This window comes from Emydura macquarii, unplaced genomic scaffold (genome assembly GCF_026122565.2).
Source record: "Emydura macquarii macquarii isolate MOO-44397 ecotype Brisbane River unplaced genomic scaffold, CSIRO-AGI_Emac_v2 contig_629, whole genome shotgun sequence".
Classification (NCBI taxonomy): Eukaryota; Metazoa; Chordata; order Testudines; family Chelidae; genus Emydura; species Emydura macquarii.
The window spans coordinates 4,339,171-4,362,677 of NW_027130766.1; the positions used below are offsets into that span (position 1 = coordinate 4,339,171).

The 23,507-nt window shown below is 46.1% G+C and overlaps 2 protein-coding genes across 4 annotated transcripts in view; both read left to right on the forward strand.

Annotated features, from left to right (window-relative positions):
* The first annotated feature begins 2,373 nt into the window (after positions 1-2,373).
* On the forward strand, positions 2,374-9,377 carry SLC35B1 (solute carrier family 35 member B1). The gene is made up of 9 exons (XM_067541090.1): positions 2,374-2,726; positions 3,924-4,027; positions 4,712-4,842; positions 5,492-5,522; positions 5,745-5,905; positions 6,219-6,345; positions 7,352-7,458; positions 7,757-7,910; positions 8,291-9,377. The coding sequence occupies exons 1-9, from the start codon at positions 2,524-2,526 to the stop codon at positions 8,341-8,343; spliced, it is 1,071 nt and encodes a 356-aa protein (XP_067397191.1). The 5' UTR covers positions 2,374-2,523; the 3' UTR covers positions 8,344-9,377.
* Positions 9,378-19,939: 10,562 nt separating this feature from the next.
* The window catches only part of SPOP (speckle type BTB/POZ protein), a 42,201-nt gene continuing 38,633 nt past the window's right edge, over positions 19,940-23,507 (forward strand). For 2 of the 3 annotated variants that reach the window (XM_067541094.1, XM_067541091.1), the window contains exon 1: positions 21,001-21,149. The gene's annotated coding sequence lies outside the window, so the exon portion shown is untranslated. Of the gene's footprint in view, positions 20,275-21,000; positions 21,150-23,507 lie in introns of those variants that run through there. The other variant, XM_067541095.1, reaches the window with a different exon arrangement.

Sequence of the window (23,507 nt, forward strand, 5' to 3'; positions counted from 1 at the left end):
TGCCTCTCTGTTCATTTGCTTTCTGGACAAGATTTGACTTGATCCTGTAATGAATAGGCTAACGTATGGGGGCTAGATGGACTCAACTAGACAACTTCTGCTTTGTGTAGTTAACAATGTGCTTTTACTGTAAATGCCACTAGCCTCTGCTTGTGGAACAGCTGAAGCCAGGGTCTGGCCCTAGTAACACAAGAATGGGGTAGTGCAGTGTTTCTCAACCTTTTAAGTAGTAAGTACCTCCTAACTTCTGGAAATTTTAATAAGTACCCAACACTCAATGTTCCACTCTGAGAAATAAAACCTTTTTCCCCTTTACGGTGGGATGACTGTATTTCTGGTAAAGCAGGGGAGTTCTGCATTCTGCAGTGCCGTGGCAGATCACAAAACTCCCTGCTGGTTCTCCCCTTCTTCCCTTCCTCCATATCGGAGCAAAGGTCAATGCCAGCCAGGCACTATGGCCTGATGGCGGGGGCACATGGTGTTCTCAGAGGCTGGAACTTGTGAGGTCTGAGGCGGCACTAGCAGCCCACCAGAGTGGATAGCAGCGCTCCCCATGGCCGTCCCTAGGGGGATGTGGGCCTGGGGCAAATCACCCTGTGTGGGCCCCTCTTAAGATTTTTATACCAGTAAAATCTGGGGCTGTCACAGCTGTCAATTTCACTGGTGAGCTAGAGCAGTGAGTGACAAGTAAACCCTTGGGTAGAGCCCAGCTCTGGGACTGGGCAAGCTGCTGGGCTCTCCGCCTGGCTTTCTGGGCACTGGCCTTTGAGCCTGGGAGGGGAGCTGCCGCCTGGCTGCCAGCCCAGGAGATGGGCGACTGCCACCTGCTCTGAGCTGGGAGGAGGCTTCTGTGTGAGCTGGGACCTGGGGATGTGGGCAGGCGGCAGGCAGCTGCTGCCCATCTTCAAGCCAGGGCAGGGGAGGCTGTCTCTCAGCTCAGAGCCAAGGCACAGGTGGCAGGCACCCAGCTGTGAACCCAGCTCGCAGGGTGCAGGAGGCTGCTGCCGGGCTCTCAGTTGGGCCTGGGCAGGCCATGGGCGACTGCTGCCTCGCTTCCCAAAAAGCCTCCCAGCTTCCCAGCACTGGGCCGGCTGCCCTCTACCTCTCAGCCAGGAGCTGGGACGGCTGGGAAGCTGGTGACTGCTGCCCCCCTCCCTTCACTGGGTTTTTTGCCATGTACCCCCTGCCAGTGTCTCTCATGCCCCCAGGGGTCCGAGTACCACAGGGTGAGAAACGGGTGTAGTGGAGCAGATTTCAAGCGAGGGGGGTTCGATCCTAGCTGAGGGAGACTCACCGGGTGAGTTAAGCACCTCCCTTCATTCCCTCGAGGTTCTTATCACCAGCCGGATGTGACACCCGCTGCCGGCTGCGGTACTTTCCCCCGCAGCCTCTCCCCAGGCGGGGACACTGCACAGCAGCAGACGGGGTGGTGGTTCTGCTAAAGGGCCCTGGGCTCTGGCGGGGGTAGAGAGGGCGGGCAGCTTGCACCCGTGCAGCAGGCCCTGGGAGGGGAAGGGGGGGGGACGGTCTCTACTTGCTCCGGCCACAGGCTCCGAGCAGCCCGTGCGAAAGCTGCTCGCCTACACCCACGCTTACCCGGACAAAGCTCCCCGGGGCCTGCGGGCTGGAGCTGCTCCCACGGGCCTGCAACGCGGGTGGGGGGGGGGCAGAGCGCAGCAGGGCCCGAGCTGCTCCGAAGGGCGCTTGCAGCGTCCCGTGCCCAGGGCCCTGCCCCTGCGCAAGCGGGGGCTCGTGCTCCGCTGTAGGGGGGCCGGGCTGCGGTCACTGGGGGGCGGGGTCACGGCTGCACGTGCTGGCCAGGGCCCCCGGGGGGGGGGGGGTGTCAGGGCTTGCGGTCACTGCCAGACCCCGAGAAAAGCGCGCCCCGAGCACGTGCTACCGGCGGGGGTGGGGGGGGCTGGGCGGTGACTAGGAGCGGCAATAAAAGTAGCTGGGGCCCGGGCCCCGGCCCTAGGGAGTGGCTGCGGGCCCCCTGCCTGCCTGCCTGCTCCCCCCCTCCTTCTGTGCCCCCCTCCCCCCGCTGCCGCTTCCCCGCCGCTGGTGGCGTCTCTCCCGACACTGCGCTTAGGTCGGCCGCCGCTTGGGGCGCATGCGCCGGGGAGGAGGCCGGACGGGCGCCGGCCGCACTTGCATTCAACGGACTTTAAGACCAAGCCAGAAAATCTTGTGCCGGGCTCCGCCTCGGGGGCCAATCCGCGCGCTCCACATTGGACTACGTCACTGCAGAGCGCCCGCGCTGTGGAAGGCCCCAAAGCCGGGGTAGGCGAAGGCGCTGCCTGACTAAAAAGCTGGACATTGGGGCTCGGCCGCGGGGCACAGGAGGAAGCGACGCACGGATTCACCCTATGGGGGCCAGAAGAGTTCCCTGGGCCCGGCCCGCGGGCCGCTGTCCCTTCGACACCTCCTCCTCTCCTCGCCCCGCCGGGCCCGGCAGCGCCGCGGGCAGCCTCAAGCCGGAGCCGGCGGCTCCCGGGAGAGCGGCGGTCGCAGCAGGCAGCTCTTATGAGGCCCCCGGCTGCGCCGCTGCTGCCGGCTCCGCTCCGCGATGTGCGCCTAGAACTGCCGCCTTCCCTGAGCGGGCCTAGCGCCGCCGCCATGGGGGCGAGCGGGGCCGGACCCCTGCTGCCCGAGCGGCTCCGCCTGCCCGTCTGCTTCCTGGGCGTCTTCACCTGCTACTTCTACTACGGCATCCTGCAGGAGAGCATGTGAGTGACCCCCCCGCGACACCCCCAACCTCCCCTCCCCCACTGTCACTGGGGGGCCACCCCCACCCGGCCCGGCCCCTGCAGGAGAGCATGTGAGTGACACCCCCCGACACTCCCAACCCCCTCTCCCCAGCCACCCCCCGTGGCCTGGCCCCTGCAGGACAGCATGTCAGTGACACCCCCAAACCTCCCCGGCCCGGCCCCTGCAGAGCATGCGAGTAACACCCCCCCACACACACACCCGGCACTGGGGAGCCCCCTGCTCGGATCCTACCGGAAAACGTGACCCCCATCCTCATCCCACCGGCTGGGTGCCCCCTCCCCCCAGGCACTGGGGAGCCCCCCTGTCCGGTCCTGCGGTGAGATGTATTTGTAAATCGCACTGGGGAGGGGGGCGATTCATTGGTGGGCACGTGCTGAGCCCTGTGCAAGGCCTGAGGCCGAGACCGAGAAGGTGGCTGTGCTTTCCCTAGCCTGGAGCTGCCAGTGGAGGATGTACACCTGGAGAGCTCATGAGTAACAGCCCCCCCAGCAACCCCTCCCAGCCCAGGTCCTACAGGAGGGCATGTGAGTGACCTCTGCCTGGTGCCCATTCTGTCCGGGCGCCCCTGTCTGGATCCTGCAACAGAGCAAGTGAGAGCCCCCTCTCAGCCTGGGAATTGGGGAGCCTCCTCCTAGCCTGGGGCATTTTCTCACTTGGCTCTTATAGCAGAGCTTGTAAATGACTCCAATTCCCCTGTACCTGGTTCTTACAAGTGAACATGTAAGTTGCTCCTTTCCACTGTGAAGTCCTCCTCTCCCAGTCTGAAAACCTGGGAATTCCCCCACTTTCTGCAGAAACTGGACCTCTCTCTTCTGGACATCCTACCAGAGAGCAAGACATCTCCTTGGGGGAATCCTCTAACCTGGGAGGCCCAGGATCCTATGTGGTCTTGGCATTTCTTTCCCAGTTGTGTGACTAGGGTTTGGAGAAGTAGGCTTAGAGCAAGTACAGCTGAATGGAAAGTGGGGCAGGGGGGGCCGGCAGGTACAGCTGAGGGCACAGTTTGCTATATGTTTATGTAAAACGGTTGATAGCTGTTGGGCGACATCACCATGGAAGAAAGCGAGTAAATGTGCAACGTGCTTTTTGCTGCAGTCTTGCTCTGTGTACTTCTTGTCCTATCCATCTCCTTTTTAATTCATTTGTTCCTACAGAACTAGAGGTAAATATGGAGAAGGTGCCAAGCAGGAAACGTTCAAATATGCATTGTCCTTGGTCTTCATTCAGTGCGTGATCAATGCCATCTTTGCCAGATTAGGTAAGCGTTCCAGCACCAACCAGCGTGTCACCCCTTGCTTTTCGGCACCAGGACCTCTTAGAGCCTGACTCCCATCCCACTTCCTTCTCCTCTGGACTGGGATGTGACTCTCTTCCAGAGTTGTGGGGCCCACCAGTGGTTACCTCTAGTGCAGGTCACCCTCCAAATGCCAACGGTGGCCTCGGTCACAACTCGCAAGGGACTGTGAGCTTTTGCTGAGCACACAGTGGCTTTTCCATTTGTCTGTACAGACATTGCATTACTACCGGCTAACCTGTCTTGATAAAGACTTTTATGTATGAAAGACGCCGCATAAAACCAGATTCTAAATTCTTTTCATTCCATGTGATTTTATTGTTGGGAGGGGTTGGAGTGGACCATTGGGATGTCTGAACGTTTGTCTCCTGTAAGAGGTTCTATACACATTCCCTTGTTTTTTCATCTTCCTTCTGCCCTACCAGCCTAGAGGAATTCAATATAGCACCTTTACCTCAGAGAGCATATGCACTGAAAAGATTGAGTAGTCTTGGAGATCTGGAGAGTGTATCTCCCCTCTGCTGTAGATACAAAGCTGAATAGAATGTAGCTCTTGTATTTCTATGGCATTATAAAACAGTCTGATGATGCCAATATCTACTCACTGCAACCCATGTGTGTTTCTTGTACATTTTGTCTTCTCTGCAGTGATCCAGTTTTTTGACACCGTCAGGGTGGATCGGACCCAGAACTGGCTGTATGCGGCTTGCTCGCTCTCTTATCTGGGTGCAATGGTTTCCAGCAACTCAGCTCTGCAGTTCGTCAACTATCCAACTCAGGTGAAGAAAGGCAGACAGACTAGTGGGTGGGGGAGAAGGTTGCGTTATATAAATTCCCCTTTACAGATTTGCCCTTTCCCTATTGAGGATTTTTACACATCTAATTCTGTTGTCTTGGTTTGTGGGATGCTTACATGATCCGTCAGTGCACTGAGCTAGGAAACAATTCTAATTAAAGAGTCACTAAAAACAAGTGACTCTGGAGGAGGTTGCAGTTCTGACCCTTGATGCCCTGCACGAGTGGCAATGGGGAGGATGCTTTTCTTTTTACTCTGTCCTGCAAGGCAAAGTGGTGATGGAGTCAGTGATTCCAAGGGGGACTGGCCGTCTACGTGGATAACAAATATTCTTGAGTTGTTAGAGGTAATGCTTAAAGTTGGAGAGAAGGAGAAATCCTCATGTTTCAGGGATTAAGTGTCAGAGACCTGCATTGGGGCGGGGGGAGGAGGTAGATGACCTCCCATCTGCCTACTGTATGGTTTTGTGTATCTTCTTTTGAAGGATCTGGTGCTGACCATTGTCAGAGACAGGATACTGAACTAGAGGGACCCTGGGTCTGATCCAATATGGCAGTTCCTGTGTTCCTATGGTCCTCTTGCCTGGTGTGGGGAGGCTGTAACATGCAGCTAAGATACTCTTTCTCTTACAGGTCCTTGGGAAGTCCTGTAAACCCATTCCAGGTGAGCAGCTACTAGCTATTGCTTTGTGTGTTTCTCATGCTATGAGTAGTCTATGGCTTGCATTACCAGAAACGGTACAGCTGCTCATGCGATAGCTGTGCTCTAACTAGTGCAGATAACAAACTGTGCGCTTCCCATTTAGATCCAAAACAGCCCAGTGTCGTCAGCTTCCTAGCAAAGGGTTTTGAGAAGCACTTCACCAAATCTTCTTTTCTTTTGCAGTCATGCTCTTAGGGGTAACTCTGCTGAGGAAGAAATACCCACTAGCCAAATATCTGTGTGTCCTGCTGATAGTCACAGGCGTGGCCCTGTTCATGTACAAACCTAAAAAGGGAGGTGACAGTGTTGATGACCACATCTTTGGCTATGGAGAGCTCCTCCTGGTAAGTACTGGGCTGTTGAAGCATAAATAGTTCCAATGTTTTGTGTTGGTGAGAGATACACGCCATTAGGGATTCCCAAAGCCAGCATGAGAATGCTTGGGTAGTGATGATCTTCCTTCAGGTTCAGTGGTGCTGTGGGATGAAGTGCTAGCACAGGCATGGTTGGCATCTCCTAATGTTTGCTGAACTGTGTTTAAAAAAGCAGGTGGAAGCAAGAAACCTACAGAATTTAAATTCACGTTCCAGGGTGGGGGTAGCTGGTGGAGAGTTCTCGTCTGTCTTCTCCAAAATGTCTCTTTCTTTTTTTCCTTAGCTGTTGTCACTGACATTGGATGGACTGACAGGAGTGTCTCAGGATCATATGAGAGCTCATTACCAAACTGGTTCCAATCACATGATGCTAAATGTTAATCTGTGGTCCACCTTGTTCCTGGGGGCTGGTAAGGAACATCTGAGGAAGTCATAACGACCTGGCCTGAAGACTGATTTGTAAGATCCTCTAGGCAGGAACCTTGTCTCTCGTTCTAAAAAAGGCCTCGTATGTCTTGCAAAACTGTTTCTGTTTTAAACTTAATTTGCAAAGATTTTACCTGAGACCGTAGTTTCTTAAATGGCCACCAGGGGATGCTGCTTTTCAAAGCTCCATTACCAAAACTGCATGCACATGTCTGAAAAGTTCTTGCTTTCATGCTGGCTTTGCAGCCTAGAAGCTACAATCTATGCTACCATTTGGTGGCTCTCTTGTTTTGGCAGAGAAGGCAGTCACATCATGCTTCTAAACAGAAGCCTCTTGGGGGGGGTGTGTGTGTGTGTGTGTGTGTGTGTGTGTGTGTGTGTGTGTGTGTGTGTGTGTGTGTGTGTGTGTGTGTGTGTGTGTGTGTGTGTGTGTGTGTGTGTGTGTGTGTGTGTGTGTGTGTGAGAGAGAGAGAGATTAGATATAGGTATGGGGGGCTGTCTTTTGGTTATTAACCCTGACAGTGATGTTTGTTTCAACTGTTCCAGTAATAGTTGAGGCCAAGTTTAAAAGTGTAGTTTACATCTGGAACGTTCCTTGCAAAGAAGACATTCTTACCTCTTGCTGTAGCATCTGATTCCTCTCTTTGACCTCCAGGCACCCCTGATGCTGGCTGCAAACTCAAGGAGTTCAGGTGAAGTGGGTATAGGAGGAGAGCAATAGTGCATAGATCTGCAAAACTGAGACAGTAAAATGGGCTTAACTCCTTGATGTTACTTGTTTAAATCCTCAGAGTAGGCAAGATGCTGTTTTCTCTTCCAAAACAAGCTCTCTGGCATGAAGCAATGACAAAGTTCTCGGCCACTGGTGTTCTCTGGATGGAACTTAGTTTTTGCTCTCTGTATCTGTTATCTGGCTGTAGTGAATGTGAACTAGGAGTATGAGTGCCCAGGATGTCTCTGGTCTCAGTTCATCTCGCTCTTTTTCTGCAGGTGTCTTGTTCACTGGGGAGCTCTGGGAATTCCTGAGTTTTGCTGAACGCTACCCTAGCATCCTCTACAACATCCTGCTGTTTGGCCTGACAAGTGCACTGGGGCAGGTGAGTAACTTTCTGTTTTCCCAGACCCCAGGCACTTAATGAACAAGGAACATTTGATGTCCCAGATATTGTTTATTTGTGGGACAGAAATATGAAGTTGTCTGACTGTTCCTTGCTCATTGTTCAGCCAGCGTTTTCAGATCAGGCTGGTCACGGTTTTGTGTACAAATTCTTGTAAGAATCTACTTCAAGTTATGGTTGGGATTTGTTCTTTGCCAAAAGATTCTCTTAAAATGGATCTTCATGTTGTAGATCTTGCCTTCTCGGCCAGGCTGAATCTCATTCTCTCTTCTTTCAGAGTTTCATCTTCATGACTGTGGTGTACTTTGGACCCTTGACTTGTTCAATCATCACCACAACCCGCAAATTCTTCACCATTTTAGCATCTGTCATTCTATTTGCCAACCCGATCAGCATAATGCAGTGGGTGGGGACTGTCCTGGTATTCATGGGTAAGTCCTGGGAACCTAGCATTTTGAAGTCTTTCCCTTATCTATTAGAGTGGTGGAGATATAGAGGAAGAGGGGTTGACAGAAGATTTCAGACAATGGATTTTCTTGGACCAAGATAAGTTTGCTGGTAAAACTACTATCTCAGTGTTTTGGGGAGAGGAAATGGGAGAGGTGGAGATATTGAGACTGTTGCTATAGTTACAGATCCAACTCATTTGGGAGACTTCCTTTGCACTCTTTAAAAAGTTTGAAGTATCCACTGTCTCTCAAATCAGTAGCAGTTAGGATGTGGAGCTATAGAAAGACCTGATTGTACTTATTTAAGGAAGGCCTTGAGCTTTTTTCATTAGAATTAGAAATTTTTTCTCATTTCTCTGCAGGTCTTGGACTTGATGCCAAATTTGGGAAGGGATCAAAGAAGACAATGCATTAGGAAGACTTTTTTGACCTCTGCAAGATTGGAACGAACTCTTAACTTATTGTCTTGTACCTCAACACCTGTTATGAAACTGGACTCAGGATGGGTGCCTGGAGAAGGGAATGGTTTTGGTTTAATTATGAAATGTTTTAAAGTATGTTAATTTTTAATCAAGAGCTTAGCTTTATTTTTTTCTGTAATCCAAAATTGCATTGATGGATCCCAGTAGCAGGGAGAAATTTGAGTCTTAAGGGGAGAAAAACTTCATACCTTTTATTAAAGAAAGGAGAGAATCACTTTTTCAGACCTTTATTTCAGAGCAGTCTTCTGATTGTTCTTGGAAAGCCTTGTTCTCTGCAACCTTGCAGCTGCCTTCTGGGTGTGTACAAATAGCATTCCTCCTCCACAGGAAAGTATTGGTTTTTGTTTTGATGCAGTGTAGCAAAAGCCCAAGAGTGAGTGACAATGTTCAAGTGAGAAATCCCATCTTCCCTTAGGAGAAGGGGCCTGTAGAATAGGGTTGGTAAAACAGTGAAAGGGGTGGTAGTTTTTGTTAACATACCCAATATATACAGCTTCTAATCTTCTCTCCATCAGCACTCTTTAAAATAGAAAGAGCAACTTTGGGTATATGTAATAGTCACGGGCTCTGCAGTTTTCATCCCATCTGCTTAACCACTTGGGGCAAAATTAATTCTCCTTCGTCCCACCCCCTCTGCTGTTAAAGAAACAAGACCCTCTGCTGCTAAAACCATGCCAAGGTTATGTGACAGCAGCTTCTAAATGTTGAAAGGGCCCTTGTTAATTAACCAGCATCACCGAGCGCTATGGAATGCCTGCTCCAGAGTGCACAGGCTGTCTCCCAAGTGGTGTAGGGGGAGGAGCTATTAGCATAATGATGCCTTCAAAGTTGGAGAGCAAAATTCTCCAAAGAGCAAACTTTACACATGAAAGTGTGTTTCCACCAGCTGTCGCTTCGTCTCCATCTGTTCTGTGGCTTTGGCCTCTTGCCCCTCCAGATGGGATCTTGATCTCCTTGCTGAGCGACTGCTGCAAGTCTGTTCTTCCCCCCACCTCCTGCAACCTTTCTGGCCTCAGAGTGGCTTTCATTAATCTCTTTAATGTCCCATGACTCTTCCCAAAGGACAGGTTTCTTTCAAAATTGAACTTTTTAGGAAAAAAGAAAGTTCATCTGGAAGATTTTTCCTGTGTCACCAGCTCCTCACTAGCTTCCTATTTGCTCAAACGTCAACTGATTAATAGCACACAAACATGTTCCCTGTAGTGGAGAATCCCTGATTCAACTCTCCTGCCATTTAACTCTGAGTCCTGTGTTCTCCAAATGTAGCTTGCTGAACTTGATATGCTGGTGTCTGGTCCTGCCTATTTTTAGTCCCGCTGTAGACTGAGCATCTCCCATGTAGGTACAGCTTTATCCTCAGCTGTAGAAATGGGGTGTTGAGGTGGAGCCACTGCGACACTCCATTCATACAGTGAGCCTAGGGCAGAGCTAGAAATTGGACTTGGATCTCCTGATTTTCTGTCCAGTGCCTTAATTACAAGGCTATCCTTCCTCATTTCAAAGAGGGAGATGAGCACAGGTCCAGAGAGATGGATATGACTCTTACACCTTGCAAAAAGCTGTAGCAAAGAATGGATAAATTTATGCAGGAGGAAACTGGAGCAGCAGCAAAATAATTCTAGGTGGGCTCCATATTCTGATACAACATTCTCTTGCACTTGCCCTTTTAAAATTGCTGTTTAGCAGACTGGAGCCTGCACTATAGGAGAATAAGGCATTGTTTACATGAAGAGTTCAGGCACTGATGTAGCTGGAGGAGTGCAAATACCTAACAAACTGGGTTTACTGTATTACTGCTTATTCCCCAACCACCCAGTTCAGCTGACATTCCACCAGGCAAACCCAGCACATTTTTAGGATATACTGGAGTCACTCTCTATTAATTACAATGGTTTTATGCATGGTACACATTGCAATTAAAAAACTAGTCAGTTTGTACCATACCTCAGCTAGACACCAAGGTGTTTTCAGGCAATAGCGCATCTTTAAAAACAAACAAACCTCTTCTGCAAGGCTTTAAGCATTACTCTCAGCTGCCAAACTCTGCAGGTAGTTTGAGCACTGGTGTTAAGAAATCTAGTTATTTAGTTGGCTGACTTGTCAGGGTTTGCTGAAGGAAGATTTGTGCCTAAACACAGACTTCTTTAGTGTAGCTGATTGTCCTGCTATACACCTGGAAGAGAGTGGAAGTGGAAATCCTTTTTAATAAAAGGGAGGTTTGTCAGAGGTGCTGATCAATGCATTATTTAGAGTGGAAATGGGAGCATCAAATAAAGATGACAGGTTAGCAAAGCCCACATCTTCCTCCTCTTGCCTCTGCCTAGTGAGTTGTGAGTCCCTCCTACTGGAGAGAGTTGTTTTTTTTTTTTTAATTTTATTTTAAGGTGAACAAATAGCAAGTTACCACTAAGGGAAATCTCATTTCAGGCATCTAAATATTACATAGGAACAACAAAAAAGCCATTTAGTTTAATACATTTTTTTTTCTAAAGTCTCTAGGCTCATAGCAGAAATAGAATGTGGGAATCAAGAAGGTCTTACCCCATTATTCTGTTTGTGGAGCCTCTGATGCCATTTGAGATGCAAGAGTGAAGAGATGTCTTAGATAAAATACTTATTCATCACTTCGTTTCCACTCTGAGCTATTCTGGTGGGTGTGCGCGCAAACATATATGCACACTTGCATGTTCTTGTTATTGTATAAGACAAAACACCTGGCTTCACTCAGAGCAGCTGCCAAAGGCATCGCAGTCAATGTTTTTAAAAGCCCTTCTAGCAGAATCCTCTTAGGAACCTTGACAGTTCTTGGCAGTTCCTGGGAGATGAGAAGAGTCATGCACATACACAGAATAAACAGCAGGTTACATTGCTGCAGTGTTTGTGTGCATGGGCCCTCTGGAAGGAACTGCTTGATACATCAGCTAAGAAAGGTGAAATTTTATTTTATAGTTGACTGAGACATAGCATCCTCCAAAGGGAAGAACTTGGCAGCTTTCCTTTTTTCAACCTTCCCTTCATTACTAGTCTCCCCTGCAACTCCATCTGCCTTTTGTTTAAATAGTTACCCATATAAACTCACTCCAGCCATGGTTCTGAATGAAGATGCAGTTTATTAAGAGTACATCTGCCTATATAGAGTGGATATTTTTCTGAGCACGATACAGTACAGTATTAAATAAGAATGACAACTGGTTAAGGGATAATGAAGTGATCATTACCTCTGATTATTAATTGCAATCTTATGGTTCCCATTTTTCAAAAGTAGTTAGTGATTTGGGGATTTATGTATGGCATCAAATTCAACTAAACAGGAGGCTAAGATTTTTTTAAGTGACTAGTGATTTGCGGTTCCCAACTTACCAGGGACTGATTTTCAGAAAGTACTGAGCAGCCGAATTCAAAATCAGGCCCTTTTAAAGTGTCTCAAATTGAGCATCCAAAACTCACTAGTCATTAAAAAAAAATGTACCCTTACATTTATAGCTGAGATGAAGCCTCACCTAGTAGTGACCAAGAGGTACAACACAGCCAGGGGGATCCTCTCAAGGATTCCGCAGTCAGTGGAAGAGAATACTAGATAGAAAGATAAGTGTGTAAACATATTTAGTTTTGTTAACCATTTGGTGGTCAGACAACAGTGGATTTAGATAATTGGCAGAGTTCCTTCTCCACACTCTTCCCCTTAGGTGTACACAAACTACAGCAGCTGGGACTAAAATCAGGCCCTTTATGGTCCATAGGAGTTAAGCGTTCTACAAACACAGAACAAAAAGAAAGTCCTTGCCCCAAAGCTTACAGTCTTACTGCTGTGTCATCTGTAAACAAGGTCCATGGTAGGTATCTAGGAGGAAGGGCTGCTGTTGTCATCAGTTACCTAACCCTCTAGTAACAGTGGAGTGGGGGTAGTACTCACTGCTTCCATTCCAAACAGTTCCAATACATCACACACTCCTGCAATTTTTCTTTTTATCTGCTGAATTTCACTGCTGCTTTTCAGAAACCTTGGCACCTCCAGAGCTGGCAAAATTCTATACTTTGAGAGGACCAACAGAGTGAGACAATAAAAAACTGATACACAAGACCCACTGTGCATAGAATGGAATTGTCTCCAATTTACCAAATTTCTTATGCGTATATTCAGCCACTTTGCTTTGCAGTAAGTGGTTGTGAGATGCCTAAAAAATCTGGTTTGACTTTTGAATTGAAGTTTTTTGTAACAGCAGATCAGGCTAGCTTTTCAGCTACCCAGTGGCTTGAGATAATAAAACAAATGAAGTTATGTGTTAGTTCCAATTGTTCTATCAAACAGCTTTCTCACCATCGTACTATGGGGAGCCTGGATGAAACTCCCTTTGGACTCCATCCGTGTTGACACCTAAGAGCGATGTGATGCAAAGCATTTTCTCCTCAAAGGGTGTAAATGAATTGCTGACCCAAGAACTATGAGACTGGGAACTGCTATCAAATGTTATCATCCCATATGGTTCTGCAGAACAGAGTATTTTTGAAGAATTCTTATTTCCACAAAATAAAGGATGCAGATGTGATCTTCAAAACAGCATGCAAAGGAAAGATAGAAAGCAAAAGCCTTAACAGTTCCTAGGGAAGGCAAGATTGAGAGTTTGAGCTTCAAATTATAGTCAGAGTTCCCAGTGATAGGTAGTACTGTGCATCTCACAGCAACAACTGGGGATATATGGTTGAAATAGGTACACTCAAATGGAGCCGTTTTGTACCCAGATTTATAGTATGCCAACTAATAAACATGATTCAAACAAGAAGTAATGAGCCAAGAGATGCATTTAAAACAGGCATGACAGAGATAATTACATCACACTGAGTCTGTGAAAGCTGGATGTCAGAGATGAAGTATTTAAGGTTATAAATATTTTAAAGAAAAGTTAAATCTATACTAAACCTCCCATAATTAACAAAACAAAACTTTTCCTGTTATCCTCCACACTGTCCTGTGGTGTTTGCATGGTCATTTTAAGAGCATACCTGCATGTATACAAGCCTGTAGTCTTTTTCTCATTCTATTTTAATTACTTTTACACATTAATAATATGTTTCCATAGAAATTTGCCAGGCATTGTACTTGGTTCAGAGTAGTCATTTTCAAAAAAACATACAGTATGTTTTCAACATGCAGTGTAAATAAAGGTACATAATCTTTTAATAGCAACTCATCTTAACCAGCAAAACCGGTGTAAGATATTCTGCAAGGGAAAACATACCTATTATTTATTAGTTGTTTTCCCTTAGTGCCTAGGAGTCAGTGATAGACCAGAACCCAATTGTGCTAGTGTACAAACCACATAATGTCTGGCAGACAAATCATAGGGGCAGTTCCGCCAGTACTACGGATAGTGTTAGGGAGCTCTATAAAGCAGAAAATCCAACCACATCTTGGTGGGAGGCTCCCATTGCTGGAGAGTGATGACTAGTGATGAAATGTGTTGGTTGGCCAAGGTGGTAAGGTCTGAAGATAAGCTAAGAGAAGATTTCCATGATAGGAAGTCAATGTACTGATGAGTTTATATAACAGTCACAGTAAAGAGTTTTGGGGACTACAATTGATTGTTAATATGAACTTTCATTATTTTATTCTCAGTTGAAGAGTGTACATTTACATACATGAGGTTTTTCCATTAGTGAAAAAGAAAGTGGAATCTAACTAAGCTGTGCTCTTTGCTTGGCTATGTAACATGATGCCATCATTTTAGGACTGAGTAGGTTGTGGAAACCCTGTGTTCTTTTCATCCTCTTGTCTTTTATCCCTTTTTTGGTCCTGTTCTCTTTCCCTGCAAGGTGACTAGTTAGATTTCATCTCTCTCTTCCCCTAATTCTCTCCACTGTCTCCTCCTTCTCAAGATAGATGAAGTTTTAAATAACCATTATTACTCCTTTCCTAGATCCTCTATTGATTGTCCCCTATTCCCTTCCTTTCTCATTCTTCATTCACTTTCTTCTCTTACCCTCTTCTGTAGCTCTTCCTTTTTTAATTCTTATTAACAGCTTTCTGTTTAAGCCCCTTTTCTCTTTTTGCTCATTCATTTCTTCCTGCCTCCTGTTATACTGGCTAAATCATTCTCTATTTCCAAGTCCTTTATCCAATTATCTTTTAAACCTGCAGATGGAAACAGCAATGACAAAAACTTTTAGACTTTTCTCCACTCAGTTCCCACTTCTCCTTTAAAACCGATAGCTATGATAACATTTAAGATTAATTTTTGTTTGTGGAGAGAAGCAGGTTTGAATAAATTGGACGACTTTTGACAATTTTTTGAGCTCCTCTGCTCTGTAGGTGCTGGCAGAGTTAACAGCAGCTTTGAGACACAAATAATTTTACAGACCATTAGGGCTGGTGGGAAGCAGCAGGATCAGGTTTTAATGAATACAGGATCAAAAGCATCTTAAAGTAAACCAGCTGCTGAAAACAAGAGCCAGGCTCATCAAGGAAGACAGGAGACGCTTCTAACAAGAAACAAAGCACTGCTTCAGAGACATCAGGGAGTCATTTCCTCATAATGGCACATTTTAAAGTATGATTTTCTCCACTAAAAATTAACTTTGATACTTTTCCAATAGGTGTAAAAATAGAACCATAAACAGACTATCTGCAATTAAAATCTCAAAATCAGACTTTTCTCTAAAGGAGACCAAGGCTCTCTAATAAGATTAGCCCTCTTACAAATAAGGCTGCAGGTTCAAAACATAACACTAGTGCACTGGTTTGGGTATCCTGTGGTGTTTTGCAGCTGGGAAGGAGAATCCTGATAAGCAGTAGTGCACTCAAATCTGGGAGTGTGATTTGGTACAGGAATACTACTATTACCCTCAGACTTAAAAGTATGAATCTTGGCAGTAGTGTTTATGTGTCTCATACCAGACTCAGACTAGGAATCCTTTTGGTTTGTATTTTAAATGCATCTCTCTCACCTGAGGCATAAGCAATTCTGTTTATTGCAAAGTAAGCTGCTTCAGCCTACCACATACTGAATATTTTCCTATTATATAAAGCCCTTCATTGGATAATTTCAAAGCACTTTAGAGTCAGTTAATAAATCAACAATTTTGTGAGATAGCTATTAACCCCTATATATATATATATATTAGAGATAGGTAAACTGAAATCTAGTCTATAAAAGCTATGGGGTTGTTTGGGACAATCAGAATTTCAGCAGCTCTTCCTTATATCACTGATTGTGTCGGCATTTGCCACATCTTGGTGCATTCAATAAGTGCACTAAAGTTTATTACTTATCTTGTCCAAAATTGGAGATGTAAGTTTTCTCTAGGGAAAAGGAAGGGTCCTGCATTTCCAGGAAGATGAAGTCGACACCCTAATGGCTGTTAGATTAAAAAAAATCCATGATATTAAGTTACTATTACCAAAATTTCATGGTGAAGCCACACAACAGAAGTAATCAGGATTCATTTTTTTTAAACTTTACTTTAAAAAACAAATAACCGTATTCTCAGAGCAAGGAATGAACCCATTACTGCTCATGAATACACTGAAGCATTCCTTTTGGATTACATTTGGAAAATGAGTGGTGCAGATTTCCCACTGGCATAAGGAGAAGTGAATTAAATAACTTCCATTGTGTGTTTGACTATTGCATAGATAAAAGCCCCATTAACTATCTCCAATCACTGGAGAGACGTTTTGTTTGCTTCTGTAACAAAGATGGCAAATAGAGAAAAAAATTAAATAACTGTTTTCATACCCTCCTGATCATCAGGAGCCTATATGAGTTTTTAATTAGTGCTGCTTTTCAATACGTTTGTATGTGTTACTGATTCTTTCCTGGATAACAGGGAGATAATTATGAGAATCCAGTTTTTCAGTCTCTCACTAAAGGGATGGCTGATGTATTTAATCATGATGTAGAAATACTGGCAGCTTTCTCTGAGCCCAGCCTCTCTCTAATTACATTTCTACATTTTAGTAAACTGAAAGGGAAAATATAGGAACACAATAATTAAAACCAAAGAGGAAGTGAATATTAAAAAGCAGAAGCTGTTTAAAATTCTTACACACACTTGTTTCAAGGACATCAGTTTGATCAGCTTCACATAAAACAAAACTTCTATCCACAAAAAGGCTATAGAAATAACACCTCCAAAGTAATTTCTACATTAGCATTTGCTGCCTCTTTCCATGCAGAGAAAACAAATAAGCTGTCTCGTATCATTCAGATGACCACTGGGATTTTATACCCCATGCTTGTGCACTGGAGGGTTCAGTACTGCCACGTGCACACTAATGTCAAAACTCACACATCAGTGCACCACTGTTCAAATTCTCAAGCTCTGAGCAGTTACCTCCATCTGGGAATTGACCAGAACTCTCATTACTGTTCTATTCTGAAGACAGAATGTCACTCTTCAAAATGTGCATGTTTCACTTCCACATGCACAGCCACAGCAAAGGACAGGACTGACTTCAGTTAACATTTCATATGAAGGATAAAGCGAATTCCATCTTTTTCATGATTCAACTGGATTTAATTTCCAAATATAAAAAATTGATATTTCAAACCTGTTGGGAAACATGGATTCTTCAAATGGTCAAATATTTCTTAAACTCTGTAAAAAGGAACACCTATCTAAATAACATATGGACAACCTTGGAAATGTGAGAAATCCATCTCTGCTTAATCTAACCAGAAACCCTTGGATCAAATTGCAGTTGCTCAATCATCTGATTGAAAGGAACATCTCCATTAGATTCCACTAGAAGTGAAAGAGACAGGTTTTTGAGCTTACACAGAGCTCTTCTTTAGTTCTAAGTAAGCTTGAAATCTTCTCTTTCACCAACAGAAGCTGGTCCAATAAAAGATATCCTCTCATCCATCTTACCTCTCTAAGATCCAGAGACCAACACAGATATAACAACACTGCAAGCAATTCACCAGAAGTAGCATTATAGTCTCTTTCAGCACTCCCACTACAAGAGATTGAGACCAGTGCTAGAGACCCAGCATTTCTGAATGTATTAGGAACAAAAGTAAGGTATCGATCCATTGCTAGATGTAGACGATAGAAGTGTATTCACAGCTATTGTTATTCAAGCTACTTAGATGAAAGCTAGCTCTGATCTACACATGCTGCAGTCATGCCTTTGATGGAAGTGTAGACATACCCTATAATTAAATTTCATGCTTCAGCCAGTCATCTGCAGGGATCAGAAAGAAAATTTTTCCCTCCACTACTCACTTGGCCAAATGTATTCTGGGTTTTTTTCTCCTCCTTCCTCTGAAGCACCTGATACTGACCACCGCTGGGGACAAGACCAGATGGGGTAGGCCAGTGATCTTAGGTGATACAGAGAATCCTCTTTCTTAGCTGCCTGGCAGATGTGTCTTGGTCACATGCTCAGGGTTATACTGATTACAGACCCTAAATTTGGCAAGGAAGCTTCCCCCAGAAAAAATTGACAGGGACCTTGCACCTTCCTCTGCAGCATGGGCTATTGTTTATGTGCTAAGATCATCTGAACACATCTGACTTAATCAATTCCCTACTTTTGCAGGGGCACTAAGGCATTAGTGGCAGCTTGGCCTCTCCTGTTCTCTGTGTGGGGCACACAAGGGTTTAGTCTCTTCAGAAATGAAATGCTTTGATCTAATTAAAGCCATCAGGCTCTTTGGATGACATTTAATGACCTATAAAATGCAGGAAGTCAGACTAGAAGATCTAATGGTTCCTTCTGGCCTTAAACTCTAAGAAACCCAGCAGTCGTTATTGGGGATGTAAAAGATGGGGCAAAGGGAAGGATTATAGTTATAAGAAAAAAGTTCCTGGAAGAAGAGCTTGGGCATCTGCATCTGGCATCTCCCAGATTCACAACATATTTCAACAACCACCATATAGAAAAAAAATCTCATGACTCCATGTACAATGATGATGTACACATTTTGACAGGGTTCAGCAAATCATGATTTTTCATATGACACCTTACAAGCCCAAGTTTTGTACAAAATGTAACAACCATATACAAATGATGAATATGGGGGCTACAGAATGCTACTTTGAGATACAGTGTGTTACACTTCCCACCTTAGTTTACTGTAAGAGTGTTAGTGACCTTTACAACTTCAGGTCTGTGGGAAAAAAAATTCCCAACAAGCATGTCAGAAGGAATGCCTTCTATTATCCCCACTACCAAATCCCTCCAGGCCTTCCCACTTTCAAAGAATCTTAGCAAGAGGTGCATGAATCCTGAATCTGCCCACTACAAGGAGTTCTGCGGTTTGACCAGGTAACATGTCAGCTTCTTGGACTACACTCTGTTTAAACAAAGAAGTTTATACACGTGTATCTTCCCATCCCAGGAATTCTTTGCCGTTGATCCTGACAACTCTAACATGCTCCACGTCTAGTTCTATGGAGCCAATTTCCCACAAAATTTGCTAGGTAAACTTCACATGCCTCAGATGTTTCTATGCTGAAGACAACAGAATTAACATAGGCTGCTTGTGGATGATTTGCTTTCAGCTCTGAGCAAGGATTTCTTAAATGCTCAGAAGAGTTACACTAGTAGCAATTTTTGGGCTCTTCTGTTTTTACAGGAGTTTTTGGGATGGGGATGGGAGGAATGGCTTTGGGGAAGGTGAGTGCCCAGCATCCCAGCCATCCTCCTTTTTCCCAGGGGTAACCAGGATCCTCTCTTCCCAACAAATTTAAACCCCTCTTTCTGTGACTTACTCTCAAAAGCTGCCTGGGTCTGCTCAAATGTATCAGCTAAAGAAGCCATTTCCTCCACACACTTCACATTTTTATGTCATATATTTCAGAAATGTTCCTAAGCAACAAGGTCAGACATTTGTTCAAAGCTTTCAAAACCTTTTCCCCCTCATCCACTCTCGATTAGCTCTTTCATTCTGTACTATTCACCATTACTCAGATCAGCAGTCCTCTGAAAGGTTCCTCAATTTTATCCTTTATGCTTCAGGGGTAATCTGGAACCTTGATTGTTTCATAGGATACCTTGCAAGGCAAGTTTTGTACCAAATGTTACAACCACACACAGGTGATGACTATGATGGCTACAGGGAGCTACTTTGAGGTACAGTGTGTCACACCTTCTCAGTCTAGATGTCTCGTTCTGCCTGCTCCAGTAAATAACACTTGGCCAACTGGTCACCACGGACCCTTCAGCAGAACCCCAAAGGGAAGAGCCGCAGGTACCTGACGTCAGTTGGAGCTGCTGGGTAGGCCCGGTTGATATGCAGGGGGCTATAGCCCAGGGCCTGGTTGCCGGATGAGAGCGTTGAGGAACTCCCCCTAGCTGGACCCCTGAAGAAGCACCTCAGAGAGGGGACGCAGGTGCCGCTAGACCAGTAAGGATGCCGGACGCCTCCCTTCTCCTCACAAACGCCCCCCCAAATGGCAGCTTCCCCACGCCTCACAGGAGGCCTCCAACCAGCTCCTCTCAGGAGCACCCCCTACCCCCAACAGGAGCCTCCCTGCTTCTCACACACAGGCCCCCACTCTCCCCATTACACGTCTACCACTTCAGCCCAGCCTCACCCAACATGGCGCCGGTCTCTACTATCTTCCACCTTCCCTAAGGAGGGGAGGAATCGCCTCCCACGCATGCGCGCCGCGTTCTCTCTTCGCTCGCTCTCCCCTCAGCGAGTGTCTCGAGCTCTGCCGCCACGTTTCCCCCTTTACTCGACGCCCTTCCCGCCTGCTCGCACCCTGCGCATGCTCAGTGCGTCCCTTTCCCCCTTCCCCCCCCCCCCCGAGCGTGGCGTCGAGAGACGGCGTCGCGGTGAGGCCCCGGATGTATCGGTTTAGGGCAGTATGAGGAGGGAGAGGAGACCGCAAGGGGACAGCGGCACGGCTCGCAGGTGAGGTGGGAGGGGCTGGTCAGAGAGCCCGGCTGGCGGAGCTGGGCGAGACCCGGGAATCTCCACAGGGAGGAGTTGGTGGTACCACAGCCCCTCCGAGAGTCATCTGTAGGGCAGCCCCAAGCAGGGAGTCACCAGCGGGTTGGGAGTGAGAGACCCGCTCGGGACTGCCCCTCTTCCACACTGGCCGTTCAAATGGCACTGCGACAACTGGCGGCCCGCTGCCAAATAGTGAGCCGTGACAGCTGAGGGGACCCGAAGAAGAACAGCGCCTGCGCCGCCGCGCTGCCAAAACATGAGCCGCTGTGAGGCGAAACAGAGCAGGGAGGGGTGGTGGACGCATTTGTGGGGAGGAGGAGGAGGAGGAGGGCGGCGCGCGCAAACTCCAGGAGGTCTTGGGAAGGCAGCGCATGCGCAGCAACAGGACACAGGAGAGAGGCCTTAGGCGGAGTCCGGGATGAGGGTGAGAGTGCGCGCGCAGCCCGAATCGATGGGGGAGGGGAGGAGGGACAGTCAGGAAGGCTATCGCGCGTGCGCAGTTTGAAGGGAAGAGCGAGGAGCAGCAACTTCCTGCTGCTGCGTCCGATCCGCGCCTGCGCAGAACGTCGCTGCAGGGACCTGCGGAATAATGAGCCTCTGCACCTGCGCAGGGAGAATTGGAGCAGGGAGACATGCTGCCATATAGTGATCTGTAGTGTCTTGTATTCTCACAGGGGGGGGGGCTGACTGCAGAAAGTGAAGTGAGGGCAGTAGTCCTGGGGGAGGGGCTTTATTCCCACCCACTGCACCTGTCTGGATCAGGGCCCATTGACTCGCTACCCTGCTAAAGAAAAGAGCTGACTACAGCAATAGGGGTAACTTACTGAAGCCAAGAGGTAAGAGTCCTGAGGAAGGGGACCAGCAGTTAAACCAAAAGGAATTTGGGAGAGGGACCAACAGTTAAACCAGTAAGGATAATGGTGAAAGGGGAACAAGCTGTTGAATCATCAAGGAGTGAAGTGGGGGAGAGAGAGAGTCATCAACTTAAAAAAAAAAAAAAAAAAAGAGATTGGGTGGCGAGACCAGTAGGTTGGAGTGTAGTAATTCAGTCATCAAATACGAGTTGGAAGAGGGGGAAACAAGGATTAGAATAAGGAAAGTGAGGTGACCAGTAACTAAACAAACAGAGTGTGGGGAGGGGGAGAATGATCAGGATTAGGTGAATTAATGAGCATTGTGACGAAAACAGCTAAACCAGTAGCGAAGGTTAGTTTTTATATCAGCTTAGTACTGTATGATATGGGTATTGATATTTCTCTTAGCAGAGTGTCCCAGGCCTGTGACTGTATTAGTGCATCATCATAGTTGATGAAGAGGCAACAGAGTTCCTTTTGCACAAGTTAAATATGTGTATAATATGGTCTGATTGCCAGATGTGTTGGTTACCAGAGTACGTTGATTGGTAAAATACACTATTGCGAGCATAAAATTATTGTCTGTGGTGTGATCTGCATGGTTATGGTTTGTGAGAAGGAAATTGTATTTTTATAAAAGGAAAATTTCCTTTTAAAATTGTCACTTGTTTGTGTCTTCACTTTTCTATTACCAGATTATGAGAGATGTGATATGATATTGTGATGTTAGAACAGCATCATGGCTTTGTAAACTAATTTTTGCTGGATATTATGTGTTAGTTTGGTGTAAGAAGTGTGACAAATTATTGTAAAGGTTGTGGATTTGTCACAGCATTTTTTATCAAAAAATCTCACCGCAGTCATGGTTAATCTAGTAAATATTATGGCTTTAGAAGGAAATGGTGTGTAAAGTCACAGTGGGGGAGGGTCAGGTCCTGCCCCCAGGTTGGGAAGTCCTTGTCCCTGTGGATCGGGGGAGAGAGGGGAGGTGGCTTGCACAGCGCACTTGCCCCGCAGGACAGGTGCCCCCGCAATGGGCGGAGTGTTGTGCTGACCCAGCTCTCTGCTCCAGCCCTTTGGCTCTTGCTGCAGTGTGCAGGCAGGGCCTTCCCCTAATGACACGTTACCCCCACCCTTCCTGGCCCTGGTGCCACTGGATTACTTGCCCCAAGCTGGGTTATGGCAGCACACACGGTCAGGCTATGGCCCCCAGGGTTAATCAAAGAGACACAGAAAAATCCCAGACAAACAGAAAAATCAAAGTATCTGTGACAAATCTGCAGCCCTAATTATCATTATTCGTGCAACATATGTTTTATGAAAATGAATAGTTTCCTCCATAAAAATCAAATATAATGTATGAGTGGCTTGTTTCTGTGCTGGTTTTTTTTTTTTTTTTTTTTTTTTTTTTTTTTTTTTACCAGAGTGCTAGGCCTGCACAATGGGTTGGTTTGATGATGTCACTTGCATCATTGTGTTTATGGAAAGAAGACATGTGGCTATGTTTTGTTGGGTGGTTTTTTTTCTTTGGTGGTTTTTTTTTTTTTGTTTTTTGTTTTGGTATTTTTTTCTCTGAAGTATCTAGAGGCCTCATGTGAACCTTGACAGTGTCAGTGCATCATTGACAACCTGTTACTAAATCAGAAATAGTTAGTAATTGAAAACTGGACACACTATGTAAGCCTCAGTAACTACTGTAAAATCTGATATGTGGACTTCAGGAACACTTATTCTTCATTTGGATAAAACTGATATTGAAAAATCAACTTTTATAAACCGTGTATTTTACTCTTTGGTTGGTATTTGTGTTATCAAGGGGATGCTATACTTTTTAAAGCCATAATGGAAAGATACAAGATGGTTCTGGCACCTTTTTTCCCCCCTAAATTTCTTAGGAACATGGCTGATCACCTTATAAATGGTCAGTATAGTCAGCATAGCTCTCTTCTATAGCTGGAGCTTTAAGTAGGATGTCATTGTACCTATATAATGGAACTTCTTCAAATGATGGAGGGAAATGTAATGGGATGCATTTGGTTTGAAACGCAGTTTCCACGAGTGGTACCATGGAACCATACAATTGCTAATCCTATAGGGTATGTATGGTTGGCGGTGTCAACAATGGGGACATTTACCAAAAATTCCCATTAGTTCAGTTGAACTGGTGTTAGAACTGGTCCATGATCTATGTATATAAGTCCAGAGGCCAGAACTGTTTTTACTGTTGTCATTTAGACCTGCTGAAAAGCAAAAACAGTTCTGGCTACCAGAACGATCCCTAGATTAATGTTCCAGTTGGCCGACTGAACCGGTGTTAGGACTAGTGGGATTTTTTGGGAG